The 20,138-nt window shown below is 58.1% G+C and overlaps 2 protein-coding genes across 3 annotated transcripts in view; both read right to left on the reverse strand.

Annotated features, from left to right (window-relative positions):
- Nucleotides 1-9,300, reverse strand: part of SLC12A5 (solute carrier family 12 member 5) — a 37,004-nt gene extending 27,704 nt beyond the window's left edge. The window contains exon 1 of one of the 2 annotated variants that reach the window (XM_075527753.1): nt 9,180-9,300. In XM_075527753.1, the coding sequence (XP_075383868.1) occupies nt 9,180-9,300 (121 nt within the window). Of the gene's footprint in view, nt 1-1,812; nt 2,025-9,179 lie in introns of those variants that run through there. The other variant, XM_075527754.1, reaches the window with a different exon arrangement.
- Nucleotides 9,301-12,680: 3,380 nt separating this feature from the next.
- Nucleotides 12,681-19,978, reverse strand: MMP9 (matrix metallopeptidase 9). Its single transcript, XM_075527755.1, has 13 exons — nt 19,841-19,978; nt 18,809-19,041; nt 18,375-18,532; nt 18,072-18,200; nt 17,815-17,988; nt 17,433-17,606; nt 16,442-16,618; nt 16,179-16,334; nt 15,345-15,630; nt 15,086-15,225; nt 14,481-14,631; nt 14,295-14,398; nt 12,681-12,958 (listed from the first exon to the last, which is right to left on the reverse strand). Exons 1-13 carry the CDS (start codon nt 19,976-19,978, stop codon nt 12,840-12,842), a joined length of 2,139 nt encoding a protein of 712 aa, XP_075383870.1. The 3' UTR covers nt 12,681-12,839.
- Nucleotides 19,979-20,138: the final 160 nt, after the last annotated feature.

Raw genomic sequence — 20,138 nt, forward strand, 5'->3', positions numbered from 1 at the left:
GGGAGCTGGCTGTCAGGGGCTGGGCTCCGGTGCAGGGAGTCCTAAGCCACAGGCATGTTCTCTCAGCCTCCTGAGAACACCCCCCCCCCAACCAAGAAAGAAAGGCCCGTGGGTCTTGGGAAGCTCCATCCAGTCCCAGAGCAGACAAACCAGGGTGGGGGTTGGACCACCCCCACAATCTGGGTGCCCCCCCCAAATCATTTCTCAAGCTGAGCTCTGGTCCCAAAGTGGGGGCATCTGAAGGGGATCCCGGATGGAATTGACCCCCCTTCGCTCCCTGGGCACCGCGGCAGGATGCCTGGCGTTGCCGCAGACTCCACTTTGCCAAAAAAAAAACAAAACAAAAAAAACCTCCCCCAACACACACCACCGCCTCCACCTCCAAGCAAAGCGGCTGCGGGTTGGGGTGACCCCAGGGTCACGGGGGAGATGGATGAGATGCCAGCTGGTAGTTCTGGGTCCTGTATTTCACTTCGTCCTACAGAGGATTGGGGGGTGAGGTGGGGGCTAAGACAAAGGAACAGGGGCCCTGGTGGCCAGAGCCACCTCCAGCAGCACTTGGCCCTAGCTCGGACCCAGGACCCAAAAGACTTCAGAGTTCTGTTCAGGCTACTAGCCCCTGGAAGACCCCTTCTGTTTCAGCTCTGGGGCCCTTCCTCCAACCCCCAGAGGCGTCTATGGGAGTCTCCCCCAGAGGGTCAGCCAATGCCCAGGGGAGCGTTTGAAGGCGCTGAGCCTAGACCGGCAAGCGAGCTAGCAGGAGGCGCTGGTGCGCAGGGGATGCAGCGCTGATGGAGGGTGGGGGGTGGGGGCGGCTGACAGCCTTGATGGATGGCTGAGACCGCTGGGGGGCGGCGGGGGGGTGGTCAGGGAACCCAAGGGGGTGGCTGGCCCCAAGATCTCTGAGCAGGGGGAGGCCGGGGGAGAGCAGGCACAGAGCCCGGGTTTGCTCTCGGAGCCCCTCTACTCCTAGTGAATCTCCGCACCCACCGCAGCGAATCCGCAGTGTCCGCGCCACCGCGCCGCGACTCAGCCCCGGGGACCCCATTCTTGAGGTTTCTCTGGGGGAGCTTCCAGAGCCGACTAGAACGACTCCTCTACCCAATCCTGGGAAGCCCACTGCCGCCCCTAGGTCACCCAGAGGAGGGGGGAAGGGGAGAAAATAGGGTCCTTTAGATACCCGTCCTGACCAGGAACTCCAAGAACCTCTGAAGGAGGGAGGTACACTTCAGGTTGGACTTGAACCTCAAGCAGCCTTGGGGAAGCCCCCACCTCGATTGCACCAAGTGAGCCCTTAAGAAGATACTGCAGCCCGGACGGACGGGGGCTGTCATATGGCTCCAATCTCCCATAGCCACCTTTCCCCCCACCTTTCTGAGACTCTAGAAATCTCAGAGCTAGGGACTGCAGCAGACTGCACCCTCCCGCGCCGCTGGTCCCCTCTCTGCGCCAGGACTCCAGGGTCCTTTCTGGGGAGACTGAGCCCTCCTCCCGCTCCGTCGAGCTCCACGTCAGCTTATTCTAGTTCCACCATCCCCTTCCCACCTCCTCCCCCGCGGAGCTCATCTACATCGGCCCCGGCCCCACAGAAAAACCGCCACCCCTCTGCCCCCGGCCCTGCCCCCGGGCGCGGCGCATTCCAGAACCGCGGACAGCGCCGGGCGCATTCCAATGGAACCCGGCGCCAGGCCGCCCGGGTGGGTGCGAGTTCTGCTGGGCAAGAGGCGCCCCCGCGCCGCCTCTCACACCCCAACTGCTGAACCCCCCCCAGTCCTGCTGCCCCCTCCGCGCCGCCCCCAGACCGCCGCTTACCTGGGTTGGCGCCCCCGTCGCCGTCCTCGCAGTCTGTCAGGTTGTTGAGCATGGTGGCGGCGCCGCGCCGGCCCGGGGACGACTGCGCCGCCTCGCCCGCACCCAGCTGCCCGCCCTGGCCGCTCGCTCGCTCGCCCGCCCGCCCGAGCTCTCGCCGGCTCCGGCTCCCGGGCGGAGGAAGCTGCAGTGCCGCCCTCCCGGCGCACACACACTCGCACACGGACACACGCTCACACCCGCGCGCGCCTCCTCGCAGCGGCGGCGCTGCTCACCTCATCCCGTATGCAGGAGGCGTGAGCCACTGGCGGGGTTTTTGGGGGGGGCGCTGGCGGGAGGGAGGGAGAAGAGGGGACGAGGGGCGGGCCTAGTGCGCCCGGTGGCCCCCTCGCACAGAAACGGGGGTTGGCGCGTGGGACGGAGGGGGCTGCGGGGAACGGGGGCTCAGAGCAGACGCAGCTTCCCCCCCACATACTCGGGCGCAGGCGGGGCGCGGCACGTGGGCAGGTGCCATCCCGCGCCCTAAAAATAACGGCAGGGAACTAGGTCGCGGCCGCGAAGAGGCGGCCCCACCTCGGCCGCCTGGCTGGGGGTCTGGGATGACCCTAGGGAGGAAGATGAGGGAAACTGAAATGGTGGGGGGCCGTCGTGAAATATGGGGCCCTGGGGAGCTTGTCTGCAGAGCTGGAGAGAGGATCCCTGACGAAGGGTGGGCGGGGAGCCAGACCCTCTTCCATCTGGCTGTGCAAGAGGCTGGAGGGGCCTGTGCAGAGGCCATGGGCCTAGTGGAAGGAAGCACTGTTCTGCCCCCAGGGTGGTCTAGGGTCTCTGAGCTGAACTGCGGGAGCCCTTGCAGTCTGAAAATGGGGGGTGGGGGTGGAACCTGAGGGTTGCAGTGAACTCTGGGCGTGCTTAGACTGACTGAGGAGCCATCCATCCCCAAAGCAAGTCCCTAGAGCCCACGACTTCTAGGACGGAATAACCAGGGGCAAGGGGTGGGGTGGGGGTAGAAAAGGCAGCCCTGGGGCTCTAGAGCTCCAATTCCTGGCCTGGCTGGTGCAGCCTCCAGGGAGGGCAGGCTGGTGACCAGGGAAAGAGTGGGGGAGGGGGGAATGAGGCCGCCTGTCACTTTGGAATCAGATTTGCTCCTGGGCGGGGAGTGTGGGGAGTGTCTAATCCCCTAATCCAGGATTGCTTTATGAAGCTTCCATAGCCACATTCTCTCAGGGCTCCTCACTGCGCCCCTGAGACCAGCCTCCCAGAAGCTTGATGGCCCCGGACCCCCAGCCTCACCCAGTTTGTGTCAGTGGTGGAAAGAACATGTGAGGTTTGAACCCTTTGAGTCTCTGGAAGATCTAAATATTGAGAGGTGGGAGCACATGGGGGGCGGGGGAGTCCTCTACAGACTCCCTCTAGCCTCCCTCACTTGGCCTCTGGCCTGCAAGAGCCTCCCAGGGCTGGAAGGACCTTGTGTGTCCCCTTAAGAAGGCCTAGCCTTCGCCTCACAGACCATGGAACCAAGGCTCAGAGAGGGACCATGATTGCCTACGAGTACAAGACCAGGGAATGGCACAAGTCAGTCTAGAACCCAGTCCCCTTTATGTGGTTTAGGACAGTCCCCCTCAGCAAAGGTCCCTTTTTAAACTGGCCCAGTCTCCAACTTCAGCGGCAGGTCAGGGTGGCTGTCACAGCCAAACTGCTTCTTGGCACTGAAACAGAGGCTGGGTCTGCGGTGAGCTTTCTCCATTTTCTTGTGCTCGGGCCTCAGAGGGGTGAAGCCTGGAGTAGCCTGTTCTCTTGCAACTGAAGACAGACCCCCTCAAAGTCCTTGAAGGGTCCTAAAAAGTTTTCCAGAATCCCAAAGAGCCCGTGATATGTAGGACAGGAGTCTTTCAGCACCGTGGACAGGGCCCAATGCCCAGATTGCATTGCACAAATTTGTCAATGACTTCAGACTGGGTCAACCTTGGAGGCTGCTGCTGCAGCTGACTCAGACGTATCTCTGAGAGGCCCACCAGCAAGTTGTTACTGCCACGGGCTTTTGTAGATGCCTGATGGTCTCTTTAGGGTGGAAAACCAGCTATTCAGAACATGAGCACTGGTCTTGGGGCTCCTAGAGAGAAACACACACACACACACACACACACATGCAGTGGTTCTGAACCTTCCTAATGCCACGACCCTTTCATACAGTTCCTCATTATGGTGACCTCCCCAACCATAAAATTATTTTCGTTGCTCCTTCATCACTGTACTGTTATGACTCAGGCGACCCCTGTGAAAGGGTTGGTCGACCCCCCCCCCCAAAGGGGTCGTGACCCACAGGATGAGAACCGCTGCACTAAGGTGAGATGAGTTTGAACTGGCGACCGTGGTCATAAAGAGAGCAGGTGGGCAGGCCAGGTGGAGGCACTTGTAAACATTTGAGTGAGCACACACACATGCACCATCAGCAGGGTCCTAGGGTTTCCACTGCTTTGTGGTGACATGTAACACTGTAACCCGTGTACAGTATGCTTGTCTAGGAGATGGTGTGGAGCTGGTGTAGAGCTAGGGTTACCCAGCAAGCCCACTTTTGGGATGCTCCCCTGGAGGGGTTCCTCTTCACTTGTAGCCAGAGCTAGTGACTGGTCACCTGGGAAGCCATGTTTTGCCTGATCCCACCCACAGGGAAATCCGGTTCCAAGGGTGCACATCAGCAGAGCTCCTATCTCAGGAAGTGTCTAGGACCCCGGAGACAGTGGTTCGATCCTATCCTCGGCTCCCACATTGCCTGTATGCCCGCTGAGCACAACTTGACCTCTCTTCTTTGTACCTCAGTAGTCTCATCTGGGAAGTGAAAAGGTTGGGCTGGGTCATCCTCAGACTCTGCTCCCTCCAGTTAGGGTAGAAGGCCCTCCAGGACAGCCCAGGACAAATAGGGAGATGTTTCTGAGAGGAAACCCAGCACCTCCATCCCCACTTCTCACCTCTCAAGGAGATTGGGTCCTGTACTGGCCTCTGGCCAACCCTCTGCAGTGGGCTTTAAGAAGGAATTGTAGGCACCTCCTGTGCTGCCAGCCTGGCCTTGGCTCACAAGAGGTGACCCGTCAGTTTTGATCCCTGAGAGCCTCCTGCCAGGCCAGCAGCCCCTTCTAGCCAGAGTCCCAGCAAGATGCAGGAGTGCACCTGACTTAATGCTGGTCAGGGTCCTGGTCTCAGAGTCTCAGAGTCTATAACCCTCCTTCTCTCGCGCATCCTCTGTTCCTCAATGTGGAAAAGGGAAAAAGCTGGAGGACGCTGCCTCCTGGATATTTTAGGATTCGGGAGCTGGAAGAGACTTTATCATTTTTTTACCACTCCCCCATTTATGGAGAAATTGGAGTCTGAAAATGGGAAGTATAAATTGTCTTTAGGGGGTGAGATTATGGCATATGGGGGACTAGAATTCAGCCCCCTGCCATGAAGCCCCAAGGCTCCACTATCAAAGCCATGATCAGGAAGCTGGAGCCCTCTGACCATGTCTTCTTTCCACCTAGGCCAACCCAGTGTTCCCTATGGGCTCCGTTCCCATTCTTATCTCCATATCACTCCCCCATGAACACACTCAACACCCCCCTCATCTCAGGCTTCATGGGGCCAAGACCCCAAACCCCTCCTCCATCCTTCTCTCCCTCCACCTCGCATACCCTGCCCTCCAAACCCAAACCCCTCACAGTAAATTGATGAGTCCAGCACAGAACGCACAATTTACACACACACATACACACACAAGATTGCCGCAGAGCACGTCAACCACCGCTGTCTCCATGGCAACCAGGGGCTTAATTAACAGGCTGTGGCCCTGTCACCATGGCAACAGTACCCCAACAGCCCCCCATCCTGCTGCATTGCAGCCTGTCTTTCCATTTTCCCAATCTGGACCCCCTTCTCACTGCACCCACCCCTCACCCCCACCCCACCTGGAGAGCTGGGGCTTGCGATCTCTATGGTTCATTGAGAAGAGGGGAGGGAAGAGGATGAGAGAAAGAGAGAGAGAGAGGCCTGTCACCATGGCAACTGCAGTCCTGTTCATAACCAGTTTGTTGCCATGGAGATTCCCAGGCTCACCTTGGGCCGAGGTACCGGCATTGAGGTTCTGAGCCCTAGCTTGAGGAAGGGGCAACTGGAGAATTCCTTAGGCAGGCCGGAGGGGGTCTCCATATCAGACAGTTGCACCAATAACAGCGTCATTCTTCCCAATTTACAGGTGGAGAGACTGAAACCCGAGATGGAGGTCTGGAGGAGGCTGAGAACATCACCTTTCCAGATGATCAAATCGTCTTCATCATTAAGCTCACTTTTAAACATGTCTGACTGGAAGGACCCTTGGATAACTTCCTCTCAACTCCTCTACAGAACACATGGGGCAGTTGAAGTCCTGAGAGAATCCATGTGCACCAGGCCACACCACAGTCCTCGAGCCTGGGAGACAACACGGTGCACTGGGCCCCTCTCCCTCTTATCCCATGTTGTCTTAACTGAGCCTGAGCTCTTTCCACTTGCCCTCTGAGAAACTGAGGCATGCTGCAATGCTAACAACTGAGCCCAGGTACACTTGCACCTGACCAGGTCCCAATCAGTGTCCCCACAGTACAGAAGGGGCAACGAAGGTGTGTGTGTTGCAGCCTAGGCGAATGGATTCTGGACTCAGCCATTTCTTTCAGCCCGGGGGTTCCCACTAGAGTTGACCTTCCTGGCAGCAGGAAGCAAACCCCATGTCCTAGGCCCCGAGTAAAGGACAATGCTTGCACACATTTGACCAGAGCTCTCACCTCCCTCCAGGCCCCAGCTGGCACAGTGGGTAAGCAGTGGACTGTTAACCTATAGGTTGGTGGTTTGAACTCACCAGCTGCCTTGTGGGAGAAAGATGAGGCTGTTGGTGCTCACAAAGATTTACAGGCTTGGAAACCCTGTGGAAGAGTTCTGCTCTGCCCTACAGGGTCATTATGAGTTTGCTGGGCTTGCTTTTGGCAGGGAGGGGGCTTGTTTTCTCACCTCCCTCAGCCCTCCCTCCACTTTGCACACACTGCTCTCCCTCCCTTTGGACCTGAGTGAGGACAAGAGTCAGCAAGAGCATCCCCCTGGGGCCAGAGGGCTGGCCCAAGAACAGCTGGGGAAAAGATACAAACAGATGGCTCTCTCGGGAGCCATGGTCTGCTTCCTCAGGTGGTGACGTCCCAGGGAGAGGGGCTTGAGGCTGTCTTGGCACTTAAGAGGTGAAAAGTCAACCAGATGGGTCTCAAGAGGGGGCCTGCAGCACACACATGCACACAGAGACCCACCTCCACAAGACAGACACAGAAATACACTCATTAACATGCCCATCAACGCCCTGGCAAATGGTGACACATAAGCACTGACTCACTGACCAGCCCACAGGTCATCAGAGCTGGTGTGGGATGTGCCTCCTTTAAGACACACACACACCACAGAGCACAGCACCTTCCACACACACACACACACACCTGCATACCCAAAACTCAGGCTGTACTTCAGTCATGCAAGAGCCCAGGGATGACACATACCCTGGGGCAAGACAGAGGGCCATCTTCTGATCCCCAGGCCAGGGGCCCCATGGTGGGAAGGAAGGCTGGGGGCAGCTCACAGTAAGAGCCACTTCCCCTCCCACCAAGTGAGCATTACGACCCAGCTCCATAGAGCAGCATGGTCCCGGCCCCTGAGATGTTCCAAGGGAAGAGACAACGAGTAAAACCACTGCCCTCTGAGGGTGTGCTGGGGTGGGGGGGCAATGTTTGCCTTGGCCAGGGAGCGAGGGGAAGTGAGGGAGGAGTTCAGACTTTAGAGGAGCTGGAAGAGGCGAAGGAAGGAAGAGGGGTTTCCCTGGGACTGGGTGCGATACCAGGAGAAGATGACAGGTGAACTTTTACAGAGGACCAAGGGGCTTTTACAGAGAGACCAAGGGGCTTGAGTGCTTAGGAATTGGCAGGCAGCGGTGGGTGGGCCACAGAGTGGGAATTAAAGCAGGACTGAGACAGAGACAGACCAAGAGGAGGCTGTGGACATAGCTAGGTGGGACATGCCGCCAGATTCAGGGTAAGTTGTGCAGGAGAAGTGGCCAGGACTTGAGAACCCATTTGCTTCATTGGGAAGAGAAAACGGCTCCTAGACATCTTTCAGTCCTGGGAGGATGGTGAGCCTGAAAGTGGGAAACGAGGCAGGGACATTCGGAACCGAAGAGTCCAAGGAGCCCAAGACAACTGAGTAGCCAAGTCCAGGAGGCGGTTGGTTCCCCGGCCTGGAATTCTGGGAAATTCTAGGTCTGGATGTGGTTCTCTATCCAAGAAGGACGTTCGCCAAAGAGGTCCCTAAGGGCATCTCTTAAGGTTTGGGACCTTGGGTTGCTCGGGTCAGAGCGCGCTCACATGCGGTTCGGCAGCGACCCCTGGCGGTTCGAGGAAGCTATTCCTCCTCCCCCGCATGAGGCCACTCGAAGACGGCTGGCCTAGTTCCTTCCAGACTTGAAGGGCGCAGAGGCATGCAGGGACCCGGGAAAATGCCCCCTGTCAGAGCTATTGTGAGTGCAGCTAAGATGCTCCCTCTCCAACGAAGGTTAGAAGCAGCCTTCTTCCCCTCCGCTCTCCTCTGTGCACTGGGGCCTGAGAGGAAGACGCCCTCCATCCCACCTGATGAGGTTCCTGCGAACCCTCTGGGTGCTGGAGCAGAAAGCCAAGTGGGTCATTGAGGGTCGGGCTTAAAGGAGCCTCCTCGGATCTGGCTGTATAGGGTCCAAACCAACTTCCCATTTCCTTCCTGGGATTCCCGGACGCTGTCTGCGACATTCCAGGGGCTCGCCAGGCACCAGTGACCCCCTGACTCCACACCTGTCTCTACGACCTAGTCACATTTTTTCCTAGGAACCCCCATTGACTTTCGTCCCCTAGCCCAGGCTCCTCTACCATCGTCTTGGCCCCGCCCTCTTTCAGCCCCTAAGCCACCTAGTCCTTCCCCTTCCCCTAGGTTCTGCCCCTCCCCCACCAACCACACGCCCCCTCCTCCCTTATGATCCCCACACCTTACACCAGATACACCCCCACACTCCTTTCATGGCCCCCATCCCGGCCTCCTTGGCCGTAGCCTTGGCCTTTGGCCTTAATTCTCCCCATGGCCCCACCCTCTTCCCGTGGACCCGCCCCTGTCTGGCCCCGCCCCTTCACACCTTAGGCTCCGCCTCCTTCTTTGGTCCTGCTCCCCTCCTCTCTCTTGCCCTTTGCTGGGACCTCTCTCTTCAGTCCGGACCCCACCCCTTTCCCCAGAAGGCCCGCCCTTCCCGGGCTCCCCCACACCTCGTCTCGCCCCGCCCCCCGGGTCCCGCCCCCTGCGGCCTCTACCTTTGGCGTCTTCCCGCGGGACGTGGCTGGGGGCTGCGGCCGCCTGTCCGCCGGGCTCGGAGTCCGGGCCCCCGGCGCGCCCTGCGGGGTGCAGCGAGGTCACGGTGAACCTGCGGCTCATGGCGCGGTAAGAAGCCGGCGGCCACCGCGCCGGGGCCCAGGTCGCTCAAGTGGCCGCAGCCAGGCTCCGAGAGGGAGAAAGCGGATCCCCCCGCCCGCCGCCCCCCGCTCGCCGCGGCGCCACGCAGGGTCCTAGTGCCCGCTCAGCTGCGCTCCGTGAACCCGGCGACTTCACCCGAGGCCCAGGGCTCTCGGAGCCCCCGGAAGCCCCTCCCCCCAAGAGCCCCCCTCTCCCCCGCAGCTGACAGCCCCTTGGAGTTAGAGGGTTCTAGTGTGTGGCCGTCAGAGCCCCTGACGCCTCTGCTTCGGTTCGCTCAAACACTGGGACTCATTCATTCAACACATTGCGAGCGCGCCGCGTGTATCGTGTATCGGGCCGGGTGCCAGGCATTGGGGACCCAGCAGTGAATGAGCTCGCCGGACTTCCTGCTCTCCTGCGGCGAAAATTCTAGTGAGGCTCGGGAGGGCAAGCTCACAAAGCAAGCAAATCCATAGACCGGATCATTTGAGGTTGTGGTGGATGTTCCGGGAAGGCAGGCTGTGGGAATAGACCGGGAGGACGCCACGTCCAGGGGTGGTCAGAGAATTGAGGAGGCCTGTCAGAAGAAGGGGTTTCTTCTGACAGGATCCAGCTCCGCAAAACCCTGGGGGAAGAGTTCTCCAGGAAAAGAAAGGGCAAGTGCAAAGGCCCTGGGGGTTGGACAGAGCCTGTCCTGTCCCAGGAGGAGGTGGGAAGGGAGTAACCGGTTGGTGGAGGAAGGAGAAGAGGTAGGCAAGGGATGTGGTCTCTTGAAGACCTCATGGAGGAGCCAGGATTCTTTTCTAATCCGAAAGGAAGGCCACTGAGATTTGGAAGCAGGTGGGTAGCATGATCTGAAGCCGTTCTAATGGGATCCATCCAGACCACTGGGGGAAGGCTCACTAAAGATGCCCAGTAGTGCACACTAGAAGTTGAATGCAGAGATGTCCACTTGAGAAGTGATGACTGCTGGCCTAGTGTAGTGGCAGCCATCAGGTTCCAGCCATGCAAGTGGAGTAGACAGGACCTGCAGCAGGTTGGGTGTGGCATGTGAGGGAAAGGGCTGGGTGTGGCATGTGAGGGGGGGGGGACAGGACTTACTGCAGTGTAATCCTGATGGTGGATGACATCACACTGGGAAACCAAGGTCACATCCACTGAAGCTGAGCACACAAACACCCTTTGGCCCAGCAAGTCCACTCTTAGGCATATCCCCCAAAGAGATGACTGCCCATGTGCACATGTCCGGCTCTCCGTGGCGTTGTCTGTCATGGCTCCACGTGGGGCACGGCCCCAGTGCCCGTCAGCAGTAAAGTGAGTGAGTTGTGCACAATGGATACGACCCCATTGTGAGGGGGAGCAGCCTGCGACCCAAAGAACAATACAGAGGAATCGCACACATAGAACAAGAAGCAAAAGAAGTGGACAGAAGTAACTGCATGCTGTAGGGTGTTATCTGAATAAAGTAGAAAGCGAGGCACTCTCCACTTTCAACAGTCGTGGTAGTGGCTCATTGGGAAGAAAGGGGTAGGAACACAGGAGCTGGAAGGGGCTGGCTTCTGAAAGGCAGCTGATGTTTTGGTTCTTGAGCTGGGCACACAATTGGTGAAATGTCCACTTTTATTGAAATGTCCAGCTGTGACAGGGACACTTGTGGGTAGGTTGGGGTCTCAACTGGAGGCAGTGTTGCCTACTAAGGGGCATTTGGCAATGTTTGGAGGTATTTTTGGTTGTCACAACTGGGGGTGGAGAGGTGCTACTGGCATCTAGTGTGTAAAGGCCTCTTGTCCAATCCCTACATGCCCCAAGGCGCTCTGAACCTGAGCCACAGGTTCACCGCTACCTCATTGCCTCCCACAGGGACTGCAGAAGGGGGAAACTCTAAATTGGTCTAGCATCTGACCACACACCTGTGGCCCACCCACGGCCGGTGTATCAGGGGGGAGGATAGCAACATCTGTCAAGACAGCCCCTAACAACAAACAAGTGCCAACTGTCACTAGCACTGATGTTGAGAAACTCTGGATAGGTAGGGCAAGACATTTGAGCAGCTGCTTTCTAGGTTTTAGGACTGAACATCTGTATCTCCAACTCTGAGCACAGGGCTGTGCTCCACAGAAGGGCTCAAAAAAATGTTTAAGGAGGATAAAACATTTCCTAAGTTGTTAAATAGGAATGATCATAGCATACTCTCTGTGAGAGTTAAGGTTTTGCGTTCACATGGCTTTGCCAGGTTTCTCAGTGGTTTGGCCATTAATGCCTAGTAATCCCCCACGACCTGATCAAACACAGAGAAATCACAGCCGATCAGTTGTAAGACGGTTAAGGTGGGCTGCAGCATCCTTCCTCGGGTCACAGCCCTGATGCAGTCAATGGAAGGGAAGCTTCGTTGGAGGTCTGACCTGCTTCCAATATAAGTGGGCACTATGGAAAAGCTTGCTTGTTTTCTGCTGAGTCTGGATCCTCCATCTGGCTCATCCACCTATGGCTCTCTGACCCGCCAGCCACAAGTATGACCTGCTGACCTCTGCAGGCACGGGCCTGTGGTCATCCTGCCAGTCTAGGGTTCATCAGCCTCTTGCAGCCATGAGTCAGGAGAAGCCAGTGTAGTATTTAATCTGCGGTCTTGGAACTTGCCTGAATTTCAACCTGCTTGCTTCTACAACTGTAGGAGCTGTTTCCTTTATATAAATGTACACACACACACACACACACACACACACACACACACACACACATAGAAGCACCATTGGTTTGCCTGAGACTGAGCCCAGTCTAAGATACTTCCCTAGTAGGGTGGTTATGAGGATTGGATGAAGTTCAATGGTACAAACAGCGCCCTTAGCTGCTCTCCTAAAGGTTGGAGGCTCAAATCCACCAGAGGCACCTTGGAAGGAAGAAAGCAAACTGCTTTGGAAAAACCTACCATTGAAAATCCTCGGGGCACCGTTCTGCTCTGACTCACGTACTAGCACCAAGAGTTGAAATGGACTTGACAGCATGTTTGTTTTCCTTTAAGGATTGCATAAACAACAAAAATGCTGCAGTCCGTCTTAATCCAGAGAAGCCCTGTAGAGCAGAATAGTATACTTTCTCCACAGGGTTCCCAAGGCTGCAAGTCTCTGTGGGAGCAGACTGCCACCTCTTTCTTCTGCAGAGCAGGTCGTGGGTGCAAACTGCCAACCTTTGGGCTTGCAGTCAAGTGCTTCACTGCTGTGCCATCAGTCCTTTAAGGTTGGAATCTATTACTATGTAGGAATTGCTTGGAGTACCACCTGACCTATAGTAAGCATTCTATCCATTAAATCAATGTATGCACACATCCATACAGATAGGCTTCTCAAGGTTAAAGAATCCAAGTTTATTAGAAATGTAACAATCTGGGAGGAGGGGGCCAGCCCACCTCTGTTCCTCCCTGTCCCCAGAATAGATCCACCAGTTTGTAGCCAGCAAACTGGCTCCTCCTCTGCCCAGAGATGGTCCCCATGGTGACTCTCACTGCACTGGCAGAACACAGAGCCCTAGTACTCCGGGCACTGCAGGAGGTCGTAGTTCACGTAGCCCACTTGGTCCACCTGGTTCACTTCATTCCGGGAACTCACCCGCCAGTAGAAGCGGTCCTGGCAGAAGTAGGCTCTCTCTGCAGGGTAGAGACAGGTGTGAGAGTGGTGATAGCAGCCCTCCTACACCCACATCCCCAAAGAGGAGCGTGATCTTTTCAATCATCCCCCTTGTCCTTTCTAGATCTTGCCAAGGTTCTCATCTGCCACCTCCATCGTCCTCACCTGCCTGTGAGATGCTAGAAAACACAGACCCCGGCATCCAAAGCACTGGCACAGAGCCTGGCACACAGTAGGTGCTCAGTAGATATTTCATCTTGTGAATTAACTAACAAATGAATGAATGATTTTAATGCTCAGAACAATTCACTGAACAGGGGCCCATGCATTCCACAAATTCATTCATGTATTCCACTGCTGCTCACTGAGCACCTACTATGTGCCAAGCACTGTCTGAGGACAGGAAGATACATCAGAGCGAAAGACAGGCGGGACAGGTCTTTGGGTACTCACACTCTAATGGGTAAGACAGACGTGAGCAAGCCAACCAAGTAAACCCAGTGAGATGGTCTTGAGGAAACAAGGGAGTAAGAGATGATCAGGGTGTCAGGGAAAGAGGCCTTAACTGAGACCTGAAGGATGAGAGGGAGGCAGCCAGGTGATGATCTGGGGGAAGGGCAGATGTTGAGGGAGAAACCTTTTCAAAGGCCCTAAGCCAGGAGTGACCTTGATCTGCACCAACAGCTGCCAGAAGGTGGGCGTGGCAGAGCTGCATGAGTGACAGGAGTCATGGGAGGAGATGAGGAGCAGCGTGGAGTTCACATGGGGTGGGTTTCTGGGGATGAGGACCAGTGCCTCTAACTATTGCTAACCCAGCCCTATCCCCAAGGACTCTATTACAGTACAGATATTGGACCACCAGTATGGCTTGGACAAAGGGGTTGGCCAAAGGAATGGTGAAAAATGACAAGATGCAAAAAAAAAAACATCTTGGCGATCAGGTCACAAAACTGGTCCATAGACTGATGTGAGCAGTTAGAAGAAGTATAATTCCAATTACGCCCCCATCTTAGAGGCGGGAAAATGGGCAGGGGCTTGCCCAAAAACACACATCTGAGGAGTGTCTCATTTCTCACTGCAGCCCCGCCCCCACCCCCTGCAGCATGACACCTACGACATTAGAGGCACTTGATAAATAAGTGTTTCATACAGGAGGGGCCTCTGAGAAACCATGGGGGGCGGGCTGCGGAGCCAGAGGAAGAGGCACCAGCTGGGAGCCAGGTATTTAGGTGTGTGGCCTGGGGAGCATCTCACAGTGCTGGGGTGTTTGCCTCCTCCGTCTAGGATAGCTTTTTCACTCACTCAGAATGTAACCAATGACGGGGACCCTCCCCCGACCCGAGGCCACACCCTCACCTTGGTACTGGAAGATGTCGTGAGTATTTAAGGGCACGCCAGGGTACAACTGGTCCACCTGGCTGGCGCTCCCGGGATCTACCATCTGCGTCTTCACGTCGAACCTGCAGGCAGCAGACAGGTGCTGAGCCGCGGGGCCGGGGACGGCTCCCGGGCTCCCCCTGCCGACGGCCGCGAGCCTCTCACCTCCAGAAACGCTGCCTGCTGAAGAGCAAGGCCTTCCCCCCGCCGCGCGGAAGGGCGCCGGTGACGTGGGGCACGTCGGCACCCAGACCCAGCTTTTCTAGCCGCCGCGGACCCAGCGCCGACGCGCCCGTGTACACCCACACCTGGCGCCCTGCAGGAGAAAAGAATCGGATCAGTCTAGGGGCCCCGGGAGGGGGTCCCCACTGCTTAAACTCGGAGCCACCCCAGACGGAGTCTCCAAAGGGCACAACCACAAGTTATGTCGTGGGGAAAGCTGGAATTCAGCCCCTTATAAACTGGCTAAGGGGTGAAGGCTAACCAAGAGGTTGGCTGCTAACAGGATGGCTGGAGTTGGGGGATCTACCCAAAAGCACTTGGAGGAAAGGCCTGGCAGTCACAGGCACTGGAAACCAGCTGGAGTGCATTTCTTCTCTGACATCCATGGGGCCACCATGAGTTTGAAGTGACACCATGGCATCTGGTCTCTGGCTATAAATGGACTCCACTGTGTCCCCTAGGCAGGCAAGTCTTTCCCCTCAGCCCCAAGGTGTTTCACTGTTTATCTGCTACGTCTGGAGGTAGGAGTAGGAGAAGTAGCAACGAACCGGAGAAGAAGAACACCTTCTTGGTGAGTGGGTCCTCAAAGGCAGAGTCCAGCTTTCTAGGGAGCTGGGGCCACGTGTCTGAGATGAGGAAGGGGCCCTGCACCCGGCGGCCCTGGCCCTCAGAAAGTCGCCAGTACCTCCTGGGAACATGAAAGGGAGAGGTGAGCACTGAACCACAATTGAGGACCTGTGACCTGGAAGGGATCGATAGGTGCCCTCTCCAAGCCCCCTGCCTCAACCACACCCCTCGTCCCCTCACCCATTCTTGAAGAAGTGAAGATGGTTCCTGATCTCTGCCATGGCGTCGAAGATGTGCACATTGCAAGCATCATCCACCGGATCCAAAGGCCCTGTCGGAGCTGCGGAAGGGCCAGCAGTGGGGGGACCCGTAGGGCCAGGTGAAGGGGGGCCTGTGGGACCAGCAGTGGGACGTTCTGAGGGCTTGACTGTTGGGGGGCCAGTGACGCAGACAGTTGGGGGAGCTGTGGGCTGCGGTTTAGGTGTGGTGGTGGTCCGAGGCCGTGGGTCAGGTTCAGGACGCGGACCTGAAAAGAAGCACCGGATAAGACACACCTGTTTTCCACATCTCCATACCCGTGGAAGTCTCCTCAAAGCCTGATGCTTGTCCGTGGCCCTGGCCTGGTCCACACACCCCACTGCACCTAAGAGTCCAAAGCTGCTTTCCCCAGCCACAGGCAGGCCGCATCCCTCCCTCGCTGCCCTTTCCTTCTGCCTTAATGACCCAACAACTGAGCGGGTCCAGGGGCCCCATAACAAAGGGGGGTGGGGCATGGGAGTAGCATTTACGGCTGTTTTCGAACTGCTTGACCACTGCTCCGACAGGGTTCCTAGGAGGCAGGTGCTATTAGCCCCCCTTTTCTGCAGATGAAGAAACTGAAGGATGAAGTAACAAGTCCAGGAAGTGGCTGCTCTGGCTTGGAGCCCTCTTCCATCTCACACCAGAGTAGTCTGTGCTCTTAATCAACATCTCTAAGTACTGATGGGTAAGGATGTGTTGGGGTCCCATGCCCACGCCAAAACATCCCAACCCCTCAATCTGGATTGCCCCCCCATCCCCTGCCCATCAGCTCACCGTAGAGATGCTGTATGCCCTGGATATCATCCTTATGCAGAGGGGGCTCCTCCGTGAAGCGGTACATGGGGTACATGAGGGCCTCGGGCACGGACGAATGATCTAAGCCCAGCGCATGACCAAACTCGTGTGCCGCCACGAGGAACAGGCTGTATCCTGGGGAGAAGGGGACACTGAGATGAGAACGCTGTGCGAGCCCCCAGCCTTGCCATCCCCCCACCCCACCCCCACCATCGTCACTGCTTGGCCTGAACCCCACCCACCTTGGTCTGGGCAGAAGCCCCACTTCCTGTCGCGGTCGAAGTTGGAGGTGGTGGCGCACCAGAGGCGACCGTCTTGGCGGCCCTCCCGGGTGCAAGACGAGTATTCCTTGTCCAGGAAGGTGAAGGGGAAGGCACACTGCTCTCCTGCAGCGTTGCCCCCGGTTACTGTTGAGTCGACTGGAGAGACCCAAGGCCTTGGGTGAGCGAGATCTCACCCACCCACCCACTCACTGCCATATCGGTCCTAACGGATACATACGTTGATCGTGACCCTGGATCTTTACAGAAGACTGCCTGCCACTGCCAACCTAGGTGCGCAGCCCTCGGTGCTTAACCGACTGCGCCAGCAGGCTCTCATGTGAACGGGATACCAAACGCAAACCCAAACCCACTGACATGGCGAGATGACTCATAGCTCACGCCTTGCGGCTAGCAGTCCCGCTCTGACCTGACTGCCCACACCACCAGGGCCGCATATGCACAGGTCTGCATATGAGACCATTGCAACTCATCGCTTCCCTACAGGACAGGGCGGAGCTGTCCCTGTGGGTTTCTGACACTGTTAACTCTTTACTGGAACCAAAAGCCTCTTCTTGTTTCTGCAGAGCGGCTGTTGGTTTCATACAGCCGACCTTCTGGTTAGGAGCCCAACTCGTAAGCACTATGCCCTCAGAGCTCTCAAGAGCAGAGGAGATAGGTCCAATAAGGATTCAGCCTAGGGAGCGCTATATGGCTCAGCTGAGACAAGACAGCCCTGGTGTGGGACAGGGGCTGAGGGCAGAAGCCACCTAACAGGTAGAGAGGCTTGAGCCCAGAGGCAAGGTGGTGGTGAAGGATGGGGCGGGGCAATTGAAAGCCGTGGGAGGGGCTATGGCTATGGGCGGGTCACCTGGGATGTGGTGAGCCAAATGGATGGGGGGAGGAGCCATGATTTGGGGACCAATGGTGGGCCAGGGGGCAGGGCGGAGGGTGGCGCCCGGGGCGTTGGTACCTCTGTTGGGGCAGAAGCCGAAGAGCCCGTCCTGGTCGTAGTCGGCGGTGGTGGCACACCAGCGGTAGCCGTCCGAGCGGCCGTCGGTGGTGCAGGCCGAGTAGGTGCGGCCCTCGAAGGTGAAGGGAAACGCGCAGGGCTTGCCGTCCCCATTGCCGTACTCGGTGTAGAGCCCTGCGGAGGCCCACCCCGCGACAGCACTGACTCACCGGCGGGCGCTGTGCGAGCCACCCCCCTCGCCTCGCCTCCCCTCCCCGTGACGACACCGGGCCCAGAGACCGTGAGAGTGGCTCCCAGGGCACCCTCCGGTGGCAGAGCTGGGATTGGGCGCCCGGAGGATAGAGGGCGGCCCGGCCCGCCCCGAGCCCCGCCCAGCACTCACGCTCGCTGGGGCAGAAGCCGTACTGGCCGTCCGCGTCGTAGTCGGCGGTGGTGCTGCACCAGAGCGCGCCGTCCGAGCGGCCGTCGGTGGTGCAGGCGGCGTAGGAGCTGCCCTCGAAGGTGAAGGGAAGGTGGCAGGGGGCTCCCCCCGCGTTCCCGAAGCGGGTGGGAATCACTGCGAGAGGAAGGGCCGGGTCAGGGTGGCTGGCGGGGCAGCAGAGGGGAGCAGGGACCCGGGGCCGCGGCTCAGGATCTCACCGGCACCCTGGCCCAAGGACCACAACTCGTCGTCGTCGAAGTGGGCGTCGCCCTGGATGCCCGGGCCCGGAGGAAAGGCGTGCGCCAGCAGCCCGTCCTTCCCGTCGAAGGGGTAGCCATCTCCGTGCTCTGAGGACGCGGGCACAGGGAACGCGAGTTAGCCGAGGCCCCGTCCCTGCGCCCCCAGCCGGGGCGCTCCGGCACCCAGGAGCGTGCAGCTCCCCACTCCGGGCGCTCTTGGCCATCCTCCCTCCCACCGCGCGCCGGGACCCTCCTGGCAACTTCCCCTGCTCGTGTCCTCACCACTGAAACCAAACTGGATGACGATATCCACGTCCTTCGCGTCCGCGTTGTACACGCGCGTGAAAGTGAGCGGCGTCACTTCACTCCACACCGCGAAGGCTCTGGCGAAGGCGTCGTCAATCACGTCGCGGGGCAAGTCTTCCGAGTAGTTTTGGATCCTGCGAGGGGGCGGGGGCGGTTGTCAGGGAGAGGACAGCAATGACACCCCAGCCTCAGGGGCTTCAGCCACCACTCCCTCTGTGCGCTCCCAGGTGCAGTTTTCTCCAGGCAGGAGGGTGGAGGTAGGGGCCAGCTTAGGGAAGCCCATTTCCAGGAAGGGAAACAGGTGGGGGTGTAGAGGGGCAGCCACTGTCCCAGGTGCACATTCAGAATGAACCAGGGGCCCAAGAGGGGACCCCCTTCCCACCCCCGGCCCGGGGGCCACCCGCGCGCACCAGTAAGTGATATTGTGGTGGTGCCACTTGAGGTCACCCTCGAAGGTCTTGAAGTAGCCGACATCCGGGACACCGCAGCGCGGGGCTCGCATGGCCTCCAGGGTGGTGCTGTCCAACTGCCCCGTCTCTGGAAGGCTCAGCTTCTTCTGGAAATCCCTCAGCGCTTTGTTCTGGAACAGCTCATGATCGTTTATCGGGGCCACCCGGGTGTAGCCATAGCGGTACAAATAGTGCTGTGGGCGGAACAAAACGGAAAACATGGCCATCTCAAGCCATTCCAACTCATAGTGAATGACCCTATCAGGCAGGAGAGAACTGCCCCCATGGGCTCAAGACTGGCACTCTTGAGGGAGTGCAAAGCCCCAACTTTCACCAACTAGGTAGCTAGGAATCTTGAACTGCCAACCTTGTAGTTGGCAGCCCAATGCATAACCACTACACCACCAGGGCTCCTGTCTGTGGATGCAGAGGGCCCAGGACATGTAGCGGAGCACCTCTAGGGCATCCCAGAGCCTCACTCTTTTCTCTGCCCTCCTGAACTTCCCATCTGCCCAGGTGCCCAGGATCTAGAAGGAAAGAGGCTGTGGCCAGAACTTGGTACCCATGGCCTTTGCCCACCCAGAATTCTCCTAGCTGCTTCTCAACCCTGGATGCTTCTGGCCCATACCTATCGCTAGATTCCTTAGGGTTCACCCCTGCTCATCCTTCGCCCAACTTTCCCCTGGAATACCGAATACCCACTCTGGACACCTCACGCTACACCCACCCTAGAATCCTCCAATCCTTCCCCCAGGCACCACACCCCATTGCCCAGCTAGAAGACCCACACAAACACCAGTCCTGACCACACTGCCCAGAGCATCCACAGGCCCCAGCACCAGTGCCTGCCCTGGACACCTCAGCTACCAAGACTTGGCATCACCCGACCACCACCACCACCAAAGCATCACCTCTGAGGCTCCCTCCCCACCCTGGGGGCCCTCAGCACCTTCCTGTCAGCCAGCCCAACTCTAGGTGAGGGGGTTTGTCTACCTCTGCCAGCTGCCTGTCGGTGAGGTTGGCTTGAAGGTCTCCTGGGAAGACCACAAGGGTGGGTTGGCGCCGTTGGGGAGCGGCGGAGCAGCAGCCCAGTACCAGGGACACCAGGACCAGGGGGTGCCAACGGCTCATGGTGAGGGCAGCAGTGTCTGAGGGCAGCTACATCCTCAGTGGTTTTAAGGAGCTGCTGCTAGGTGAATCAGTGACTCCGCCCCTCCCCATCCAGCCCCCGCAGGGCTGACTCAGGGATGTCCGCTAGTGTGTGTGTGTGTGTGTGTGTGTGTGTGTGTGT

This window comes from Tenrec ecaudatus, chromosome 12 (genome assembly GCF_050624435.1).
Source record: "Tenrec ecaudatus isolate mTenEca1 chromosome 12, mTenEca1.hap1, whole genome shotgun sequence".
Taxonomy (NCBI): Eukaryota; Metazoa; Chordata; class Mammalia; order Afrosoricida; family Tenrecidae; genus Tenrec; species Tenrec ecaudatus.